General features: G+C 31.9%; 2 protein-coding genes across 4 annotated transcripts in view; one reads left to right on the top strand and one right to left on the bottom strand.

The window, feature by feature from the left end:
• The window catches only part of LOC142237241 (neurobeachin-like protein 1), a 272,260-nt gene that overhangs the window by 44,506 nt on the left and 207,198 nt on the right, over positions 1-20,556 (bottom strand). The window lies entirely within an intron of this gene.
• Positions 3,599-7,082, top strand: Cpr64Ad (Cuticular protein 64Ad). Its single transcript, XM_075304269.1, has 2 exons — positions 3,599-3,665; positions 5,918-7,082. The coding sequence occupies exons 1-2, from the start codon at positions 3,651-3,653 to the stop codon at positions 6,740-6,742; spliced, it is 840 nt and encodes a 279-aa protein (XP_075160384.1). The 5' UTR covers positions 3,599-3,650; the 3' UTR covers positions 6,743-7,082.

Below are 20,556 nucleotides of genomic sequence, written 5' to 3'. Positions count from 1 at the left end.
AGTCTGCTCATGGGCGCCGCAAACTATGCTATATAAATATAACTTATAACGATAATTGTCTATTGATGACAATAACAGCTACGTAGCCCAGTGGATAGTGTGTTGGCTTACAAATTGCATGATCCGCGGTTCGATTCTCCTCCCAGGCGAAAGATAAAATTTACAAAAAATGTATACCAGCGAATATTTATTTCTAAATTGTTTGTATTACAGAAAAAGGTGTTAAGAACTAAAAAACCTCGTGGAAGTGAGAAAGGGCAAATGCAACTAGTCAGCAAACATTGTTTTTTTTTTGAGTTAGTCTTTATGAAAATGTTTTTACATAGTTCCTTAATATACAACGAAAAGCAAATGAGAAACGATCTTTGCTTGTCTAAAACTTCGTTTGGGAGGAAAGAATTATTTTTTTTTGCGTGTATATCCCTTGAATTGTAAATGATTCGAATTTTAAATACTTTAACGATTTAGCTTGTACCAGCGAGGGAAGTTACTAATTCTTCAAAGAGTGGAAACTCGAAAATTAAAATTTTTTATGATATTGAACTTATAGAAAATTGTGTTAAAATTTATTTATTTCTATAGAATTTGTCAAAATTTTATTTCTATAGAAAATTTTGTCAACATTTTATTTCTATAGAAAATTTTGTCAAAATTTTATTTTTATAACAAATTTTTTCAAAAATTTATTTCTATAAACAATTTTGTCAAAATTTTATTTCTGTGGAAAATTTTGTCAAAACTTTATTTCTATAGAAGATTTTGTCAAAATTTTATTTCTATAGAAAATTTTGTCAAAATTTTATTTCTATAGAAGATTTGTCAAAATTTTATTTCTATAGAAAATTTTGCAAAATTTTATTTCTATAGAAAATTTTGTCAAAATTTTATTTCTATAGAAGATTTTGTCAAAATTTTATTTCTATAGAAAGTGTTGTCAAAATTGTATTTCTATGGAAATTTTTTCAAAATTTTAGTTCTATAGAAAATTTTGTCAAAATTTTATTTCTATAGAAAATTTTGTCAAAATTTTATTTCTATAGAAAATTTTGGCAAAATTTTATTTCTATAGAAAATGTTGTCAAAATTTTATTTCTATAGAAAATTTTGTCAACATTTTATTTCTATGGAATTTTTTTTTGCAAAATTTAATTTTTATAGAAAATTTTGTCAAAATTTTATTTCTATAAACAATTTTGTCAAAATTTTATTTCTGTAGAAAATTTTGTCAAAATTTTATTTCTATAGAAGATTTTGTCAAAATTTTATTTCTATGGAATTTTTTTCACAATTTTATTTCTATAGAAAATTTTCCCAAAAATTTTTTATAGAAAATTTTGTCAAATTTTGTCAAATTTTATTTTTATAGAAAATTTTGTCAAAATTTTATTTCTATAAACAATTTAGTCAAAATTTTATTTCTATAGAAAATTTTGTCAAAATTTTATTTCTATAGTAAATTTTGTCAAAATTTTATTTCTATAGAAATTTTGTCAAAATTTAATTCTATAGAAAATTTTGCAAAATTTTATTTCTATAGAAAATTTTGTCAAAATTTTATTTCTATAAACAATTTTGTCAAAATTTTATTTCTGTGGAAAATTTTATCAAAACTTTATTTCTATAGAAGATTTTGTCAAAATTGTATTTCTATAGAAAATTTTGTCAAAATTTTATTTCTATAGAAGATTTTGCAAAATTTTATTTCTATAGAAGATTTTGTCAAAATTTTATTTCTATAGAAAATTTTGTCAAAATTTTATTTCTATAGAAGATTTTGTCAAAATTTTATTTCTATAGAAAATTTTGTCAAAATTTTATTTGTATAGAAGATTTTGTCAAAATTTTATTTCTATAGAAAGTGTTGTCAAAATTGTATTTCTAAGGAAATTTTTTCAAAATTTTATTTCTATAGAAAATTTTGTCACAATTTTATTTCTATAGAAAATTTTGTCAAAATTTTATTTCTATAGAAAATTTTGACAAAATTTTATTTCTATAGAAAATTTTGTCAAAATTTTATTTCTACAGAAGATTTTGTCAACATTTTATTTCTATGGAATTTTTTCAAAATTTTATTTTTACAGAAAATTTTTTCAAAATTTTAATTTTATAAACAATTTTGTCAAAATTTTATTTCTGTAGAAAATTTTGTCAAAATTTTATTCTGTAGAAAATTTTGTCAAAATTTTATTTCTATAGAAAATTTTGTCCAAATTTTTTTTCTATAGAAGATTTTGTCAAAATTTAATTCTATAGAAAATTTTGCAAAATTTTATTTCTATAGAAAATTTTGTCAAAATTGTATTTCTATAGAAAATTTTGTCAATATTTTATTTCTATAGAAGATTTTGTCAAAATTTTATTTCTATAGAAGATTTTGTCCAAATTTATTTCTATAGAAAGTGTTGTCAAAATTTTATTTCTACGGAAATTTTTTCAAAATTTTATTTCTATAGAAAATTTTGTCAAAATTTTATTTTATTTATCAGTGGATCTGTGGCCCAATTTTAATTTTATAGGGCCTAGATTTATAGTTAGATAGCTCTCAAAAAATGTTTGTCAAAATTTTATTTCTACAGAAAAATTTGTCAACATTTTATTTCTATGGAATTTTTTTCAAAGTTTTATTTTTATAGAAAATTTTGTCAAAATTTTATTTCTATAAACAATTTTGTCAAAATTTTATTTCTGCAGAAAATTTTGTCAAAATTTTATTTCTACAGAAGATTTTGTCAAAATTTTATTTCTATGGAATTTTTTTCAAAATTTTATTTCTATGGAATTTTTTTCAAAATTTTATTTCTATAGAAAATTTTACCAAAATTGTATTTCTATAGAAAATTTTGCCAAAATTTTATTTTTATAGAAAATTTTGTCAAATTTTATTTTTATAGAAAATTTTGTCAAAATTTTATTTCTATAAACAATTTTGTCAAAATTTTATTTCTGTAGAAAATTTTGTCAAAATTTTATTTCTATAGAAAATTTTGTCCAGTTTTTTTTCTATAGAAGATTATAGGGCCTAGATTTAAAGCTAGATAGCTCCCAAAAAATGTCCTTATTTTAAAGAAGCCGCGTCTTTAAAGAAATTTGTCCCAGGTATTGTGTAATATACATTGTGTATCCTAAAATCGAAGTTGTAAAATCATTCCTATTAGGTCAATATTTTTTCAGTTTACATACAAGAAATTTATTATGACTAAAAGCAATACATAGTTGTCACGAAAATATTATCGTCTCACGTGCACACCCCTTATTTGAATTTATTTTATAGCTGCTAGACCGCAGCTTATAAAATAAAAAAAAAAAAAACAATTAATATATATATAGTGCAATCGAGGTAATGGCAACAAGGATGACAGGTGAATATATGCGTATGCTTTTTGTTTTTGTTTTAGTATTAGGTTTGAGGGCCATTCATAAAGAATACATCAATGCGATGATTACTTATGCCTTGTTCGTACAATCTTCTAGTATCTAGCAGTTTTATATTATGGAAAATTTTCTTGTATTCCCTTTGAGTTATGTGGAGCTTCTTCACTAAGCCATTGGCCAATATAAATAGCCAAACAAATTTGGTAACGATATGTCAGTTCAATTTTAAACAACCGACAGTGATTACAAATCCCCCCAATAACCTAAGCCTAACAATGAAATCGTTTGCCGTAAGTATCTTAAAGCAGTTTCGTGTAGTTTTTTTTTTGGAAATCTTAATTTTATAAAGTAATCAAATTTCTCCTCAAGAATTAAAAAGATGGATATTAAAATAATGGAAGGAAAATAAAAACATTTTACTAAAAAAAAATCAAAAACATATAAATCTGATCGTATATATAAAGGGTGATTTGTTAAGAGCTTGATAACTTTTATTTAAAAAAAACGCATAAAATTTGCAAAATCTCATCGGTTCTTTATTTGAAACGTTAGATTGGTCCATGACATTTACTTTTTGAAGATAATTTCATTTAAATGTTGACCGCGGCTGCGTCTTAGGTGGTCCATTCGGAAAGTCCAATTTTGGGCAACTTTTTCGAGCATTTCGGCCGGAATAGCCCGAATTTCTTCGGAAATGTTGTCTTCCAAAGCTGGAATAGTTGCTGGCTTATTTCTGTAGACTTTAGACTTGACGTAGCCCCACAAAAAATAGTCTAAAGGCGTCAAATCGCATGATCTTGGTGGCCAACTTACCGGTCCATTTCTTGAGATGAATTGTTCTCCGAAGTTTTCCCTCAAAATGGCCATAGAATCGCGAGCTGTGTGGCATGTAGCGCCATCTTGTTGAAACCACATGTCAACCAAGTTCAGTTCTTCCATTTTTGGCAACAAAAAGTTTGTTAGCATCGAACGATAGCGATCGCCATTCACCGTAACGTTGCGTCCAACAGCATCTTTGAAAAAATACGGTCCAATGATTCCACCAGCGTACAAACCACACCAAACAGTGCATTTTTCGGGATGCATGGGCAGTTCTTGAACGGCTTCTGGTTGCTCTTCACTCCAAATGCGGCAATTTTGCTTATTTACGTAGCCATTCAACCAGAAATGAGCCTCATCGCTGAACAAAATTTGTCGATAAAAAAGCGGATTTTCTGCCAACTTTTCTAGGGCCCATTCACTGAAAATTCGACGTTGTGGCTCGTTAGTAAGTCTATTCATGATGAAATGTCAAAGCATACTGAGCATCTTTCTCTTTGACACCATGTCTGAAATCCCACGTGATCTGTCAAATACTAATGCATGAAAATCCTAACCTCAAAAGAATCACCCTTTAGAATAAAAAAAACCGGCGTTCTAGTGATAAAATTAATTACAGTGAAACCTCTCAAACTTGGGCACTCCGAAAAATGAACACCTCTCAAAAATGGACAATTTTCGTGAGACGTGTACACATTAAAATTAACCTCTCATAAGTGGACGCCCCCAAAATGTGGGGAACGTTTGGCCGGCCGTGGTTGTCCACTTCTGAAATTGTTATTTGAAAAGTTGTGTTATCTCATATTTAACTAAACTAAAGTTTTGAGAAAAAATGTATTGGATCAATTATTTGTTTGCCATTTTTGTTCGTTGATTAAAAAACGTTTGGTTAAAAAAATTTGAGGGATTAATTAATTTCGTGATTGAAGACAGATCAAGTTTTTTTATTTTTAGAAATTTTCAGCAACTATGAAAAAAAGTTTACTTGGATCCAAAAATTTTGACCTTCCCTTAAGGATTTTGGTATTGATTCCGAGCCAAAGATGCGGCTTCTTTAAAATAAAGAAATTTTTTAGCGACCTATGGCTTTAAATCTACGAACAATAAAATTAAAATTAGGATACAGATCTCATTTATCAAATTTTCATTCTCTTTTCGCGGTTATTAATAAAGGTACTCACGTACAAACAAATGCCAGCTTAAAAATCCAAATTATAACGGATACTTCAAAGTACACAATGTTTTTTTAATAAAAAAAAAAAAAACTTTAAACCAAAGACTCTAAATCCTCAAAATAAGTCTTAGCCTATATTTGAAGAGTTTTTTATCTTAAATCTAAAGTTTCAATAATTAAGTTAATTTAAGGACAATTTCTTTATATAAAAAATGTGTTTCTTTACTTTAAGGAAAATTAGCCTTAGTTCAAAGACATGTGACTTTAACGGAGGGAAACAAATTTAAAAAATTTGTGTCCTAAATTCAATGAAAAAAATATTTGAAGCAAAGACTATAAACTTTATTTTAATTAAAATTTCATTATTTTAAAGAAATTTGTCCTTAATATTTTGTTTATTTCGCATCCTAGAATTTAGGTTGCGTTATCTTTAATATCACGTAAATATTTTTTTCAGTGTACTATGAGATTTCGAGAAAATTAAAAAATGAACCGATCCCGAGGAGGTTAATCAATTCTTTTTTTTTTTTTTTGTGATCTATCATTTAGGTTGCCGCTGTTGCCTCTACACTGGCCCTCTCTGCCAATGCTGGTTTAGCTCCCGTTGCTGGACCCTATACCGCTGCTGCTGCTTTTGGTGCTGCTCCTTATGCCGCTGCTGCTCCCTTTGCCGCTGCTCCATATTTTGCCGCTCCAGCAGCTTATTCAGCTCCATTAGTAGCCAAGACTTTTGCCGCTGCCCCAGCTTTTGCTGCTCCAGCTCCAATTTATAGTGCTGCCCCAGCTCCCTATGTAGCTGCAGCTCCAGCTCCCTATGTGGCTGCTCCAGTTGCCAAGACTTATGCCGCCGCCGCTCCATTGGTGGCTAAAACTTTTGCTGCCGCTCCAGCTCCTTATGTGGCTGCTGCTCCAGCCCCCTATGTAGCTGCTGCTCCAGCCCCCTATGTAGCTGCTGCTCCAGCTCCTTATGTTGCTGCTGCCCCAGCTCCTGTATTGGCCAAGACTATTACTGCTCCCGTAGCTGCCCCCTTGGCTGCTGCTCCAGTAGCTGCTCCCGTTGTTGCCAAGGCTGCCATTGTTGAACCCGAAATTGTCGATGCCCATCCTCAATACAAATTCGCCTACGATGTCCAAGACACCTTGACCGGTGATTCGAAAACCCAAGAAGAAACCCGTGACGGTGGTGTTGTTCGTGGCTCTTACTCCCTCATTGAACCCGATGGTTCCCGTCGTACCGTCAACTACTATGCTGACGATATCAATGGCTTCAATGCTGTAGTCCAAAAGGATGTGCCCGTTGCTGCTGCCCCCGTTGTAGCTGCCCCAGCTGCCGTTGTTGCCAAAACCACCTTTGCTGCCCCCATTGTTGCCTAAAAAAATTGTACTCTAACCCCAAATGCCAAATGTAGTAGTGATGCATGATGCCATGACACAACACACATCATCAGACTCCAGTACCTTTAAGAGGATTAAGCGACAAAATTCGTTTCAATTTTCTTCAGTTTTTGTCCCTATAAAGACTGTCTTTCGAGCATTCAAGTATCGTGATAAATACGAATGCCAACGGCCAAACGTTTTTCATTTGTAAATAATTCTCAAAAAAAAAAAAATATGATATATACATTGTCGTGTCGTTCTAAAATTACTTTCATCACATGTTATGACCAAGAAACTTATAAACCAAAATTTGTTGAATAGAAAAAATTTTTTTATTGAAAAATTTTTTTTTTGTTTGTTTTGAAAAACAAGGTTGTCTAAAATTTAGTTTGTGGGGGGGGGGGGGGGGGGGGAAAGAATTATTTGATTACGTGTACTTTGGAGACTGCATCAGATTCTTGATTTGTAGTAAAAACACTCAAAGATCCAAAGATTTGGACCTTCCCTTAAAGATTTTGTTATTGATTCCGAGCCAAAGATGTGGCTTCTTTAAAATAAACACATTTTTTAGCGACCTATCTGGCTTTAAATCTAGGATCAATAAAAATTAAAATTAGGATACAGATCTAATTTATAGAATTTCGTTTCTCTTTTTGCGGTATATTAATAAAGCTATTCACGTAAACAAATTGTCTGTTTTAAAATCCAAATTATAACGGTATCTTCAAAGAAAAAAAAATTTATTAATTCCACAAAAAACTTTATACCAACAAATAAGCCATAGCCTATATTTGAAGCTTTTTTATCTTAAATCTAAAGATTCAATAAGTCAGTTAGTTTAAGGACGACTTCATTAGATCAAAAATGTGTCTCTTTACTTGAAGGAAAATTTGCCTTAGTTCAAAGACTTATGACTTTAACGGAGGGACGCAAAATTCCAAATTTGTGTCCTAAATTTAATAATTTATTTTTTGAAGCAACGATTTCAAACCTTATTTTAGTTAAAATTTCATTATTTTAAAGAAATTTGTGTTTAATAAAATTTAGGTTGCCTAACCTTTAATATTACGTAAATATTTTTGTTCGGTGTTACAACGTATTATGTTTTTATACCCTTCACCACTACTGTGGTACAGGGTATAATAAGTTTGTGCATTTGTATGTAACACCAAGAAGGAGTAATCATAGACCAACCTTTTAGTATACGGATCGGCTTAGAATTAAATTGTGAGTCGATTTAGCGATGTCCGTCTGTCTGTCTGTCTGTCCGTCTGTCTGTTGGTGTATTTTTGTGTGCAAAGTACAGCTCGCAGTTTTAGTCCAATTGTCCTAAAATTTGGTATATGGTCCTGTTTCGGCTCAAAGACGATACCTATTGATTTTGGAAAAAATCGGTTCAGATTTAGATATAGCTGCCATATATATTTTTCACCGATCTGGTCATAATTGGCGTGTATATCAAACGATCTTCCTTAAATTTCGTACATCCGAATATTTTATGAGTCTCGAAAAACTTGCAAAATATCAGCCAAATCGGTTCAGATTTAGATATAGCTCCCATATATAGCTTTCGCCCGATTTACACTCATTTGCCCACAGAGGCAAATTTTTTGCTCCGCTTTAGTTGACATTTTGCATAGGCAGTAGAATTAGCATTATAACTATGCGTGCCAAATTTGGTTGAAATCGGTTCAGATTTGGATATATCTCCCATATATAGCTTTCGCCCGATTTACACTCATATGACCACAGAGGCCAATTATTAACTCCGATTTAGTTGAAATTTTGCACAGGGAGTAGAATTAGCATTGTAGCTATGCGTGCCAAATTTGGTTGACATCGGTTCAGATTTAGATATAGCTCCCATATATATATGTTTTTCTGATTTCGACAAAAATGGTCAAAATACCAACATTGTAATTGTAAAATCGCCACTGCTTAGTCGAAAAGTTGTAAAAATTACTAATTTTTCTAAACTTCTAATGCATATATATCGAGCGATAAATCATAAATAAACTTTTGCGATGTTTCCTTAAAATTGCATCAGATTTAAATGTTTCCCATATTTTTTAGACCCTGCGCCACACTGTGGAACAGGGTATTATAAGTTAGTGCATATGTTTGCAACACCCAGAAGGAGACGAGATAGACACATGGTGTCTTTAGCAATAATGCTCAGGGTGGGTCCCTGAGTCGATATAAGCATGTCCGTCTGTTCGTCTGTCCGTCTGTCTGTGAACACATTTTTGTGATCAAAGTCTAGGTCGCAATTTAAGTCCAATTGCCTTCAAATTTGGCACATGTTCCTAATTTGGGTCAGAATAGAACCCTATTGTTGTTGGAAGAAATCAGGGAGCTATATCTAAATCTGAACCGATTTCTTCTATTCTGAGCCAAAACACATACTTGTGCCAAATTTGAAGTGGATTGGACTAAAACTGCGACCTAAACTTTGATTACAAAAATGTGTTCACGGACAGACGGACAGACGGACATCGCTATATCGACTCAAGAGCCCACCCTGAGCATTTTTGCCAAAGACACCATGTGTCTATCTCGTCTCCTTCTGGGTGTTGCAAACATATGCACTAACTTATAATACCCTGTTCCACAGTGTGGCGCAGGGTATAAAAATCTTGTATTTTTTGTTTTTACAGAATTTAGCATAAAAGACCCCAAAATAAGTCAACTTCCGCCGCCTTATCTATACTAAAGGTTATGGAAATGCACTCTAGCCGGTGTTGAAATATGTATAGCTGGGTTTGTATAGATTGTTAGCTGACATTTTCTTTACGATAACTGAATAAAATCAATACCTTAATCTCATTTATAATAATATGTTAAATAAAATTTTTTAATTGAATTTTTTCATATTTTAAAGTTTCATAATAAATTAGAAAAATTTAGATCTCAATTTTTATATACTCCTAGCCCATAATTTATGCTATAACATAATTTTAAACTGTATGACACTTAGCATGCCATGTAAACATTACGTACGCATATATTGTGGTGTCTAACGACACTCATACTTGGATATTAGGTAAAGCCCGACTAATTTTATACTCTGTTACTAATGACAGAAACAAGTACAACAATTCATATGCAAATGTAAACGGTTTTGGCAACTGGGCCAAAACACGTGATAACCTTGCCATCAACTGGCCATGTTACAAAATATTAAAAAAAAATGAAAAAAATTATGCAGGCAAAAAAAAAAAAAGGTTTGTAAAACGGGCCTCGCAAACTTTGTTCCTTTGTTATAGTTTTTTGATTCTTAAGTTCAATCTTTTTATCACCAAATAAATTTTTTTTTGTTACCATTTTGTCCGTAACAGGAAACCTATTTATTCCAAAAATACAGTCGATTTACTTTACACACCACAGATGGCTATCGTTAAAGTCCTCCATCATTTAAATGTGAATAAATCTTTCGTTTCTAGTACCATTGCTCGTTATCGTGATACTGATAGTGTTGTATCGCGTCCTAAAGTGGAAGAACAAACAACGGTAATAGCACCAGAAATATTCCTGAAAGATGAAGGCCAGATTTGATCGAAATTCACGCCGCAGTTTGATCGAAATTCACGTGAGCTCGCGAGAACGTATACAACGCATATTGAGAAATGAACTTGAACTAAAGCAATTGATGTTCCGAAAATTGCAAGAACTCACCGATGCACAAAAAAGAACTTAGTTTGGAATTAGCTTTGATTAAACGAAAGAGGCCAGTTACCAAATTTTGTTTTCTCTCCTAAGTAACCCTTCCAAATTGAGCAGCTTCACAACAAACATATCGGGTTTGCATGCCAAAGAGGTCAACTTACTCCTTCGATTGGCATCCTATGGTTGTTGCCGCCAGGGTGTCATAATAAATAGATTTTTTAAGGCAGTTTTTGGTTTATCCGAAAATGCCAAAATTTTGAAAACCAGAAAATAAAAATCTGTGAAAACGACCTTGAAGTTTTTATTTTGTGTAATAAACAAAAACAAAAAAACAATTCATTGTAAAATAAAGTGAACATTTAAAAATGGACAAGGGAGTAATTCATGCTGTATTTTCAGTGTTAAATCATTTTTATACCCTCCACCATAGGATGGGGGGTATGTTATATTAACTTTGTCATTCCGTTTGTAACACATTGAAATATTGCTCTAAGACCCCATAAAGTATATATATTCAGGGTCGTGGTGAAATTCGAAGTCGATCTACGTCCGTCCGTCCGTCTGTTGAAATCATGCTAACTTCCGAACGAAACAAGCTATCGACTTGAAACTTGGCACAAGTAGTTGTTATTGATGTAGGTCGGATGGTATTGCAAATGGGTCATATCGGTCCACTTTTACGTATAGCCCCCATAGAAACGGACCCCCAAATTTGGCTTGCGAGGCCTCTAAGAGAAGCAAATTTCATCCGATTCGGCTGAAATTTGGTACATGTTGTTGGTATATGGTCTCTAACAACCATGCAAAAATAGGTCCACATCGGTCCATAATTACATATAGCCCCCATATAAACCGATCCCCCGATTTGGCTTGCGAGGCCTCTAAGAGAAGCAAATTTCATCCGATCCGGCTGCAATTTGGTACATGGTGTTAGCATATGGTCTCTACCAACCATGCAAAAGTTGGTCCACATAGGTTCATAATTATATATAGCCCCCATATAAATCGATCCCCAGATTTGGCTTGCGGAGCCAATAAGAGAAGCAAACTGCATCCGATACGGTTGATATTTGGTACATGGTGTTAGTATATGGTCTCTAACAACCATGCAAAAATTGGTCCACATCGGTCCATAATTATATGTAGCCCCCATATAAACCGATCCCCAGATTTGACCTCCGGAGCCCTTTGGAAGAGCAAAATTCACCTGATCCGGTTGAAATTTGGTATGTGGTGTTAGTATATGGTCTCTAACAACCATGCAAAAATTGGTCCATATCGGTCCATAATTATATATAGCCCCCATATAAACCGATCCAACGATTTGGCTTGCGGAGGCTCTTAGAGAAGCAAATTTCATCCGATCCGGCTGAAATTTGGTACATGGTGTTAGTATATGGTCTCTAACAACCATGCTAAAATTGGTATCGGTCCATAATTATATATAGCTCCCATATAAACCGATCCCCAGATTTGACCTCCGGAGCCCCTTGGAAGACCAAAATTTATCTGATTCAGTTGAAATTTGGTACGTGATGTTAATATATTGCCTCAAACACCCGTGCAAAAATTGGTCGATATCGGTCCATAATTATATATAGGCCCCATATAAGCCGATCCCCAGATTTGACCTCCGGAGCACCTTGGAAGAGCAAAATTCTTCCCATTCGGTTGAAATTTGGTACGTGGTGTTAGTATAGGTTATCCAACAACCATGGAGGAATTGGTTCTTATCAGTCCATAATAATATATAGCTCCCATATAAACCGATCCCCAGATTTGACCTCGGGTGCCTTGTGGAGAAGCAAAATTCATCCGATCTGGTTGAAATTTGGTACGTGGTGGTAGTATATGATATTTAACAACCATGTGAGTTGAAATTTGTGGATGACAGTCTTTCGTAGAAGTTTCTACGCAATCCATGGTGGAGGGTACATAATATTCGGCCTGGCCGAATTTACGGCCGTATATACTTGTTTCTTTTAATAATAACATAAAAATTTCATACAGTTGAGATGCTCCCATTAGAAAAGTGAACCCTATATAACAATTAAACCAATTTAAGTCTATTTTAGTTCATGGAATTATTACATTGTGAGAAAATTTTCTTGACTTCAATAATTTTTGGGTGTATGTTAGTTATATGAACTAAAAAAGGAGAAAAAAATAATATTGTGTCATCTGCAAAATAGTTCATAATTTCGTAAAATTTGTAAATTTTACTAATAATGCGCCCATCATGAACTTGCAATTTTGAACTCCAATTTTTTCCTTCAAACATCGAAATTTTCTGGAACAAGTGAAAAAACTTAATTACATCCAATAAATTTTCTATAATTTGTCCAAAACTAATTACTTTTTTGTGAAATCCGCGTGACAACTGCGTTTATAATACTGCTTAGTTAAAATTTTTCTAAAATTGTCCTAAATTATCTAAAATTAACCAAAATTTTCCTTTCTGGTGGGTTCATTGTTTTTTGAGAGTTTATAAATGAGATTTTGTATTTTTTTTTTGGAATTCTCGATTACTGAAAGTGGCTATCATCAGAGCATTGTACATCCTAAAGACAGTATTGAAACCGTGGGCAGACAAACATTTCCGCTGCAGACTATCGACATTCCAAGAGGATTCAGCACCATCGCATTCAGCGCGCGTCAGAAGGAATTCATTACTATTGCACAATGGCCACCAAAATCTCCGGATATCAATCCGTTGGAGTTTTGCGTATGGGGAATTTTGGAGAGCAATGTTGGCACTAAAAAACAAAAGCATAATTGACGATCATCTCTAAACGGTGCTTCGCAGCGTGTGATGGCTTTGTCGCCAGCTTGAAGGTCATAATTCGATCAAATCTAACTCAATTCTAAAATTTGATGTTATTTCCGACATTTTTGTTTTTGAACAATAAAACTAAAAAGAAACGACTGAAACAATTGCAGCGTTTTATTCTTTTTCACCCTGTATAGAATAATTATAACAAGGCGAATTCTTGTATTTTTCTTATTTTTTCATGTGAAGACGAAACTTGCCTTGTTTACTTAAGTTAACAATTTCCTATAATATAATCTATAGAATTTTTATTGTGCTAAACATATGTATATTCGTACTAGTCACACTTAAAAAACATACGACAACAAAACAAAAAAACAACGAAAATAAACTGGACGTTCAAACCGTCATCCAATTAATGAAGAAATGTTTCTTAAAAAATATACACTAAATTGTTAACTAACGCATTTTGTAAGTTTGCTGAAATTAAAATACAACACATTAGACAGCAATGTTGTTAAAACGAAAGACTTAAGACACATGCGTACACTTAATGCCCATAGACACACACACGTACACACCAGCCCAATGCAATTCTCGGTATACGCTTAAAATGCATTACACGCACGCATGCTTCATCGCTCGCCAGTATAGCTCATATGCTTTACCCACTAAAATCGGCGATGTCATAAAAATTGACAGCGAACAATATAAACGAATTTGGTCTGAGTCTATAGCCGTATTGCCAAAATATATATGTAGCGGAAATCTGGCTGAATGAAACAAAAACAAAAAATATGGTCTTATAATCACTGAAAGGCTGGTTTTGGTCTAGCTTTAAATGGTTACTAGACTGTTCAGTTGACGGTGGTGGTGCTTAAGTGGCGAGAGACAAAAATTTACAAATTAAGGCTCGTCGAGTAATTCTATTACATTTTTTCGTATCGACTATTTTGTATTGGCCAGTTAGTTGCTCTATAATCTGCCATAGCCCCATAATGCTCGTTCAAATATCAAAGACAAATTCCAATAGTTAAAGTTTGGAAAAAACGAGGGTTATTTCGAAAATTTACCTTGCTTGTTTGTCTTATGTTTTGATGGCGAGGGAAATATTTTCTAGAAACCTCTATATATACAGAGTACGTCAAACGATATGAGAAAAATCTGTGGCATTTCTTTATCACAGATTTTTCAAAATTTTTTTCTATAGAATATTTTTGTCAAATTTATTTGGGCAAAGCCCTATAGACTGCAAGATGGTTGGATGGACGCACGTTTCGGAATTACCACATTCCTCATCAGCATCCTCTACTTGCAGCAAAACTATCAACCAATTATCAAAAAAAAACAACAACAATGATTAAAGAACAAAAACCAACAATAACAAAACAAAACGAATGAAAGAAAGAAGAGGAAGCACGCTCAAAATAAAACCCAGCCAACTTCACTCAAATCGATGTTTTGACAGTGGCAAAGGAAAAGAGAGATGTTTGTATGAATTTATTTCGGCATAAGCCGGCTATCAATGTAAAACCTTTTTTCGGAAGGTTCAAGTGTGGTTTATTGCTGGGTTTAATGAACTGCCTGAATTTATTCTGATAATTGGTTGATAATTTTGCTGCAAGTAGAGGATGCTGATGAGGAATGTGGTAATTCCGAAACGTGCGTCCATCCAACCATCTTGCAATTTTATATTTGTAAAAAATTTTGTCAAAATTTTATTTCAATTGAAAATGTTCTCAATATTTTATTTTTATAGAAAATTTTGTCAAAATTTTATTTCTATAGGAATTTTTGTGAAAATTGTACTTCTATAGAAAATATTGTAAAAATTTTTTTCTATAGAAAATATTGTCGAAATTTTATTTCTAAGAACATTTTGTCAAAATTTTATTTCTATAGAAAATGTCAAAATTTTATTTCTATAGAAATTTTTGTCAAAATTTTATTTCTATAGAAATTTTTGTCAAAATTTTATTTCTATAGAAAATTTTGACAAAATTTTAATTCTATAGAAAATTATGTCAAAATTTTATTTCTATAGAAAATTTTGTCTAAATTTTATTTCTATAATTTTGTCAAAATTTTATTTCTATAATTTTGTCAAAATTGTATTTCTATAAAAAATATGTCAAAATTTTATTTCTATAGAAATTTTTGTCAAACTTTTATTTTTATAGAAAATTTTGTTAAAATTTTATTTCTATAGGAAATATTGTCCAAATTTTATTTTTGTAAACAATTTTCTCAAAATTTTATTGCAGTAGAAAATTTTCTCAAAATGTTATTTTTATAGAAAATTTTGTTAAAATTTTATTTCTATAGAAAATTTTGTCAAAATTTCATTTCCATAGAAAATTTTGTCGAAATTTTTTTTCTATAGAAAATTTCGTCAAAATTTTATATGTATAGAAAATGTTGTCAACATTTTATTTCTATAGAAAAATTTATCAAAATTTTATTTCTATTAAAAATTTTGTCAAAATTTCATTTCTATAAAAAATTTTGTCAAAATTTTATTTCTATAGAAAATTTTGTCAAAATTTAATTTCTATAGAAAATTTTTGTCAAAATTTTATTTCTATAAAAAAGTTTGTCAAAAATTTATTTATATAGAAAATATTGTCCAAATTTTATTTTTGTAGAAAATTTTGTCAAAATTTTATTTCTATAGAAAATTTTCTCAAAATGTTATTTCTATAAAAATTTTTGTCAAAATTTAATTTCTATAGAAAATGTTGTCAAAATTTTATTTCTTTAGAAAATTTTGTCAAAATTCCAAGTGCTGCCGGCTAGCGATTTGGCTGTTGAATGTAACCCCGAGAATCTTGTGGTAGTTTGTAGTCGGAATCATCTCGACGTCGTCTCCAACTGCGTACTTCTGCCGTCCATGTAGTAACAAGTGGGACAAGTGGAGGATCCTCAATTTTCTAGCAGTGAAATAACTGGTAAGATTAGCAAAATTTTATTTCTATAGAAAATTTTGTCAAAATTTTATTTCTTAAAAAAATATGTCAACATTTTATTTCTATAGAAATTTTTGTCAAACTTTTATTTTTATAGAAAATTTTGTTAAAATTTTATTTTTATAGGAAATATTGTCCAAATTTTATTTCTATAAAAAATATTGTCCTAATTTTATTTTTGTAAAAAATTTTCTCAAAATTTTATTTCAGTAGAAAATTTTCTCATAATTTTATTTCAGTAGAAAATTTTCTCAAAATTTTATTTCAGTAGCAAATGTTCTCAAAATTTTATTTTTATAGAAAATTTTGTTAAACTTTTATTTCTATAAGAATTTTTGTTAAAATTTTATTTCTTTGGAACACTTTGTCAAAATTTTATTTCTATAGAAAATTTTGTCAAAATTTTATTTTATTTTGTCAACATTTTATTTCTATAGAAAATTTTGTCAACATTTTATTTGTATAGAAAATTTTGTTAACATTTTATTTGTAGAGAATTTTATTTCTATAATTTTGTCAAAATTTTATTTCTATAATTTTGTCAAAATTTTATTTCTATAATTTTGTCAAAATTTTATTTCTTAAAAAAATATGTCAACATTTTATTTCTATAGAAATTTTTGTCAAACTTTTATTTTTATAGAAAATTTTGTTAACATTTTATTTTTATAGGAAATATTGTCCAAATTTTATTTCTATATAAAATATTGTCCTAATTTTATTTTTGTAAAAAATTTTCTCAAAATTTTATTTCAGTAGAAAATTTTCTCATAATTTTATTTCAGTAGAAAATTTTCTCAAAATTTTATTTCAGTAGAAAATGTTCTCCAAATTTTATTTTTATAGAAAATTTTGTTAAAATTTTATTTCTATAGGAATTTTTGTTAAAATTTTATTTCTTTAGAACATTTTGTCAAAATTTTATTTCTATAGAAAATTTTGTCAAAATTTTATTTTATTTTGTCAACATTTTATTTCTATAGAAAATTTTGTCAACATTTTATTTGTATAGAAAATTTTGTCAACATTTTAAAATTTATCAAAACTTTATTTCTATAAAAAATTTTGTCAAAATTTCATTTCTATAAAAAATTTTGTCAACATTTTATTTCTATAGAAAATTTTGGCAAAATTTAATTTCTATAGAAAATTTTTGTCAAAATTTTATTTCTATTAAAAAGTTTGTCAAAAATTTATTTGTATAGAAAATATTGTCCAAATTTTATTTTTGTAGACAATTTTGTCAAAATTTTATTTCTATAGAAAATTTTCTCAAAATTTTATTTCTATAGGAATTTTTGTTAAAATTTTATTTCTATAGAAAATATTGTCCAAATTTTATTTTTGTAGAAAATTTTGTCAAAATTTTATTTCTATAGAAAATTTTGTAAAAATTTTATTTCTATAGGAATTTTTGTTAAAATTTTATTTCAATAGAAAATTTTGTCAAAATTTTATTTCTATAGAAAATTTTGTCAAAATTTTATTTCTTTAGAAAATTTTGTCAAAATTCCAAGTGCTGCCGGCTAGCGAGTGGCTGTCGAATGTAACCCCGAGAATCTTGTGGTAGTTTGTAGTCGGAATCACTTCGACGTCGTCTCCAACTGCGTACTTCTGCCGTCCATGTAGTAACAAGTGGGACAAGTGGAGGATCCTCAATTTTCTAGTAGTGAAATAACTGGTAAGATTAGCAAGGTAGATATTTCATTGAACGCATATATTATCAAAAGTGGGCCCCGATTCCATGATAGTAGTTTTCTACATATGAAACCATCTCAACGCCGTATATTGAAAATTGCTGGAGATATCATCCCACCTTGGAAAGCTCCTTTTTTCACACAACGTAGTCTCGATTTTTTATCCTTAAATTCCATATACGTCTCGCGCCCGCACATATAATTAAGAACCCAACGTTTGGTTCGTGTACTCGAACCAACGCAATGCATCACTACCAGAATCACAGTAACGATCAGTGGTACAAAAAAATTGTTTCTTGTACCAATCTTAAAATTGTCCCAAGGAACCCTCGTAAATCGTTCACGCTTATCATTTGTGTCGTATCACGTATATGGACATACGTTTGTTGTTGTTCGGTTGACAAAAAACTTGAACGCATTTTCCTTTTATGAAATGTCTTCCACAAACAAAACAAAAAAATGCAAACCCATTGCACAATTTTTCAGTTTTTTCTCTAGGTAAATGTAACGCATATACATTGTAAAACTATGTAGACGCATTCTATCAGCGTAAGATCGGTGCCACGACCAAACCAAAAGTAAATTGTACCACATCTTAAGGGGGCCACCAACCAGAGTATGGTTTTGCTGAAGATTGTAAAGATTTTCCAAGGCTTTAGCATTTTTAGACTATTTAAAGGGAAAACGCCCGTTTGCATTTTGGAAAAAAGCCTTCACATCAGCTTTTGTGGGGTTTAAGTTTTGAACAGGTTTTGTTTCTTAATCGGGGGCCTTTAGATCTGTACGAGAGATATTGAAGGTGGTCGGGGTGGTGAGTACTGCCCACGATATCCATAAGTAAATAACCCCTTCACTTTGGCAGATTTCGAAGGCAATAAATATCACAATTGATAATGTGGAACTGAGACCATGTATACAGCAGGTGTAATTCAAACTGAGACAATGCGTTTGGTTTTATGTCTTATCATACAGTATTCTGTTAATGTAAGGAAGGTTCGAAGTGGCTACCTTTGACACGAATTATGGCCTTCGAGCGACCGACAAAGACATCAAAGGCTGCATGAAAGTGGCTCTTCGATATTTTGATCGACACTTTGGTACTTTTAGTGCCAACTTGACTCTCCGAAATGCTCCAGGCTCAAAAGTCCAACGGATTGTGAACCAGAGATTTTGGTGACCATTGTGCGGTAGAAATGGTGCGAGGAAACTGTTTTATCGTATGCTAAGAGCGATGGCACTGAGTCCTGTTGGAATGTCCATGGTCTGCAGTCGAACTGTTTGTCTGCCCCACTACTGTCTATAGGACATTTTCTCGGGAAGCGTTCGAGTAAGAAGTGACCATCGGTCATTAAGGTGGACCACTCTCTTCACCACCATCTTTTGCGCTTGTCTTCTAGTGGCTACTCGAAGGTGTACATTTTAAGATGACCTCTTTTGCAAGAAATGTTTGTTCACAAACTGCTCAATTTGGAATGGCTTCTCTTCTGAGAAGATCATCGTCCTTTACGACGGCTCACACCATTACTGATATCTTTAGCCACTATCTTTAGGTGGCAGCCCGATATTTCAGGCTCACTTAGACTATTCAGTCCATTGTGATATCACATTGGTGAACTTCTCTCTTATCACTGAGTGCTACCCGATTCCATGTTAAGCTCAATGATAAGGGACCTCCTTTTTATAGCCGAGTCCGAACGGCGTTCCACATTGCAGTGAAACCACTTAGAGAAGCTTTGAAACCCTCAGAAATGTCACCAGCGTTACAGAGGTGGGATAATCCACCGCTGAAAAACTTTTTGGTGTTTGGTCGAAGCAGGAATCGAAACCACGACCTTGTGTATGCAAGGCGGGCATGCTAACCATTGCACCACGGTGACTTCATCATGAATTGTGGGTTCATATGTTTAGGTACCTGGTGATGAGACCTGGTATCTCTATGTAGCCGTCTCTCGTAAGCGCTGACAAATGGTGGTCTTTCTCCCACTGTAGTGGCAGGAATTGATTGTCTTCTGAAACGCTGCCGTGTGAGCAGCTTCCAATGCCACTTTTATTCCTTCATCACTGTTATCGCCGATTAGGTGAGTCACTTCTAAAATCGAACCGAATGATCTTGGCTCTTTCAGAATGTGCTCTCCTGGAAGTGGTTTGGGTGGTCACCCCTCCAGCACTTTATCAGATGCTGGTGGGAGAGGGATTCGCAGTGTTGCACGCTGAGAATATTTTGGTCTCATGTTGCAGATGTTGTTTCAGTGTCTTAAAGTGACATCCGGTGGCAATACGCATGGCAATATTCCGTCTGAGTACTCCCATTGGGTATCGCTTATACTGTGAGTCGAAACGGGGCCGCATAATCGATAAAGACACGATCAATCAACTGAATCGTCTCCATATCTTTACCCCAAATGCTACCAGTGAATGTCTTCAAGATATTGTTTCTACTCCCAATGTTCTGGGTTTACCAAGAGGCTGTCAAACGTCACGCCTAGAATTTTGGGGTTCTTGCACGCGGGACTGCTCTGGTCCACGTCGTGAAAATGGAAATGAAAGTTTGAGATTCCCACTGAAAAGCTCTTTGACATCTCTGTCCGATATAATTAAGGAACAATTGTCCACATAGGTTATCAGATGGGCATATGGTGGTGATAGAGGAGCCACAGCCTCGTAACAGTTAAAAAGGTGGAAGGATAGTACTAGCTTTAGGGAATGTTCTGC

The sequence above is a fragment of the Haematobia irritans genome, chromosome 4 (assembly GCF_050003625.1).
Source record: "Haematobia irritans isolate KBUSLIRL chromosome 4, ASM5000362v1, whole genome shotgun sequence".
NCBI classification, from domain to species: domain Eukaryota; kingdom Metazoa; phylum Arthropoda; class Insecta; order Diptera; family Muscidae; genus Haematobia; species Haematobia irritans.
This window is presented reverse-complemented; position numbering and strand designations above follow the sequence as displayed.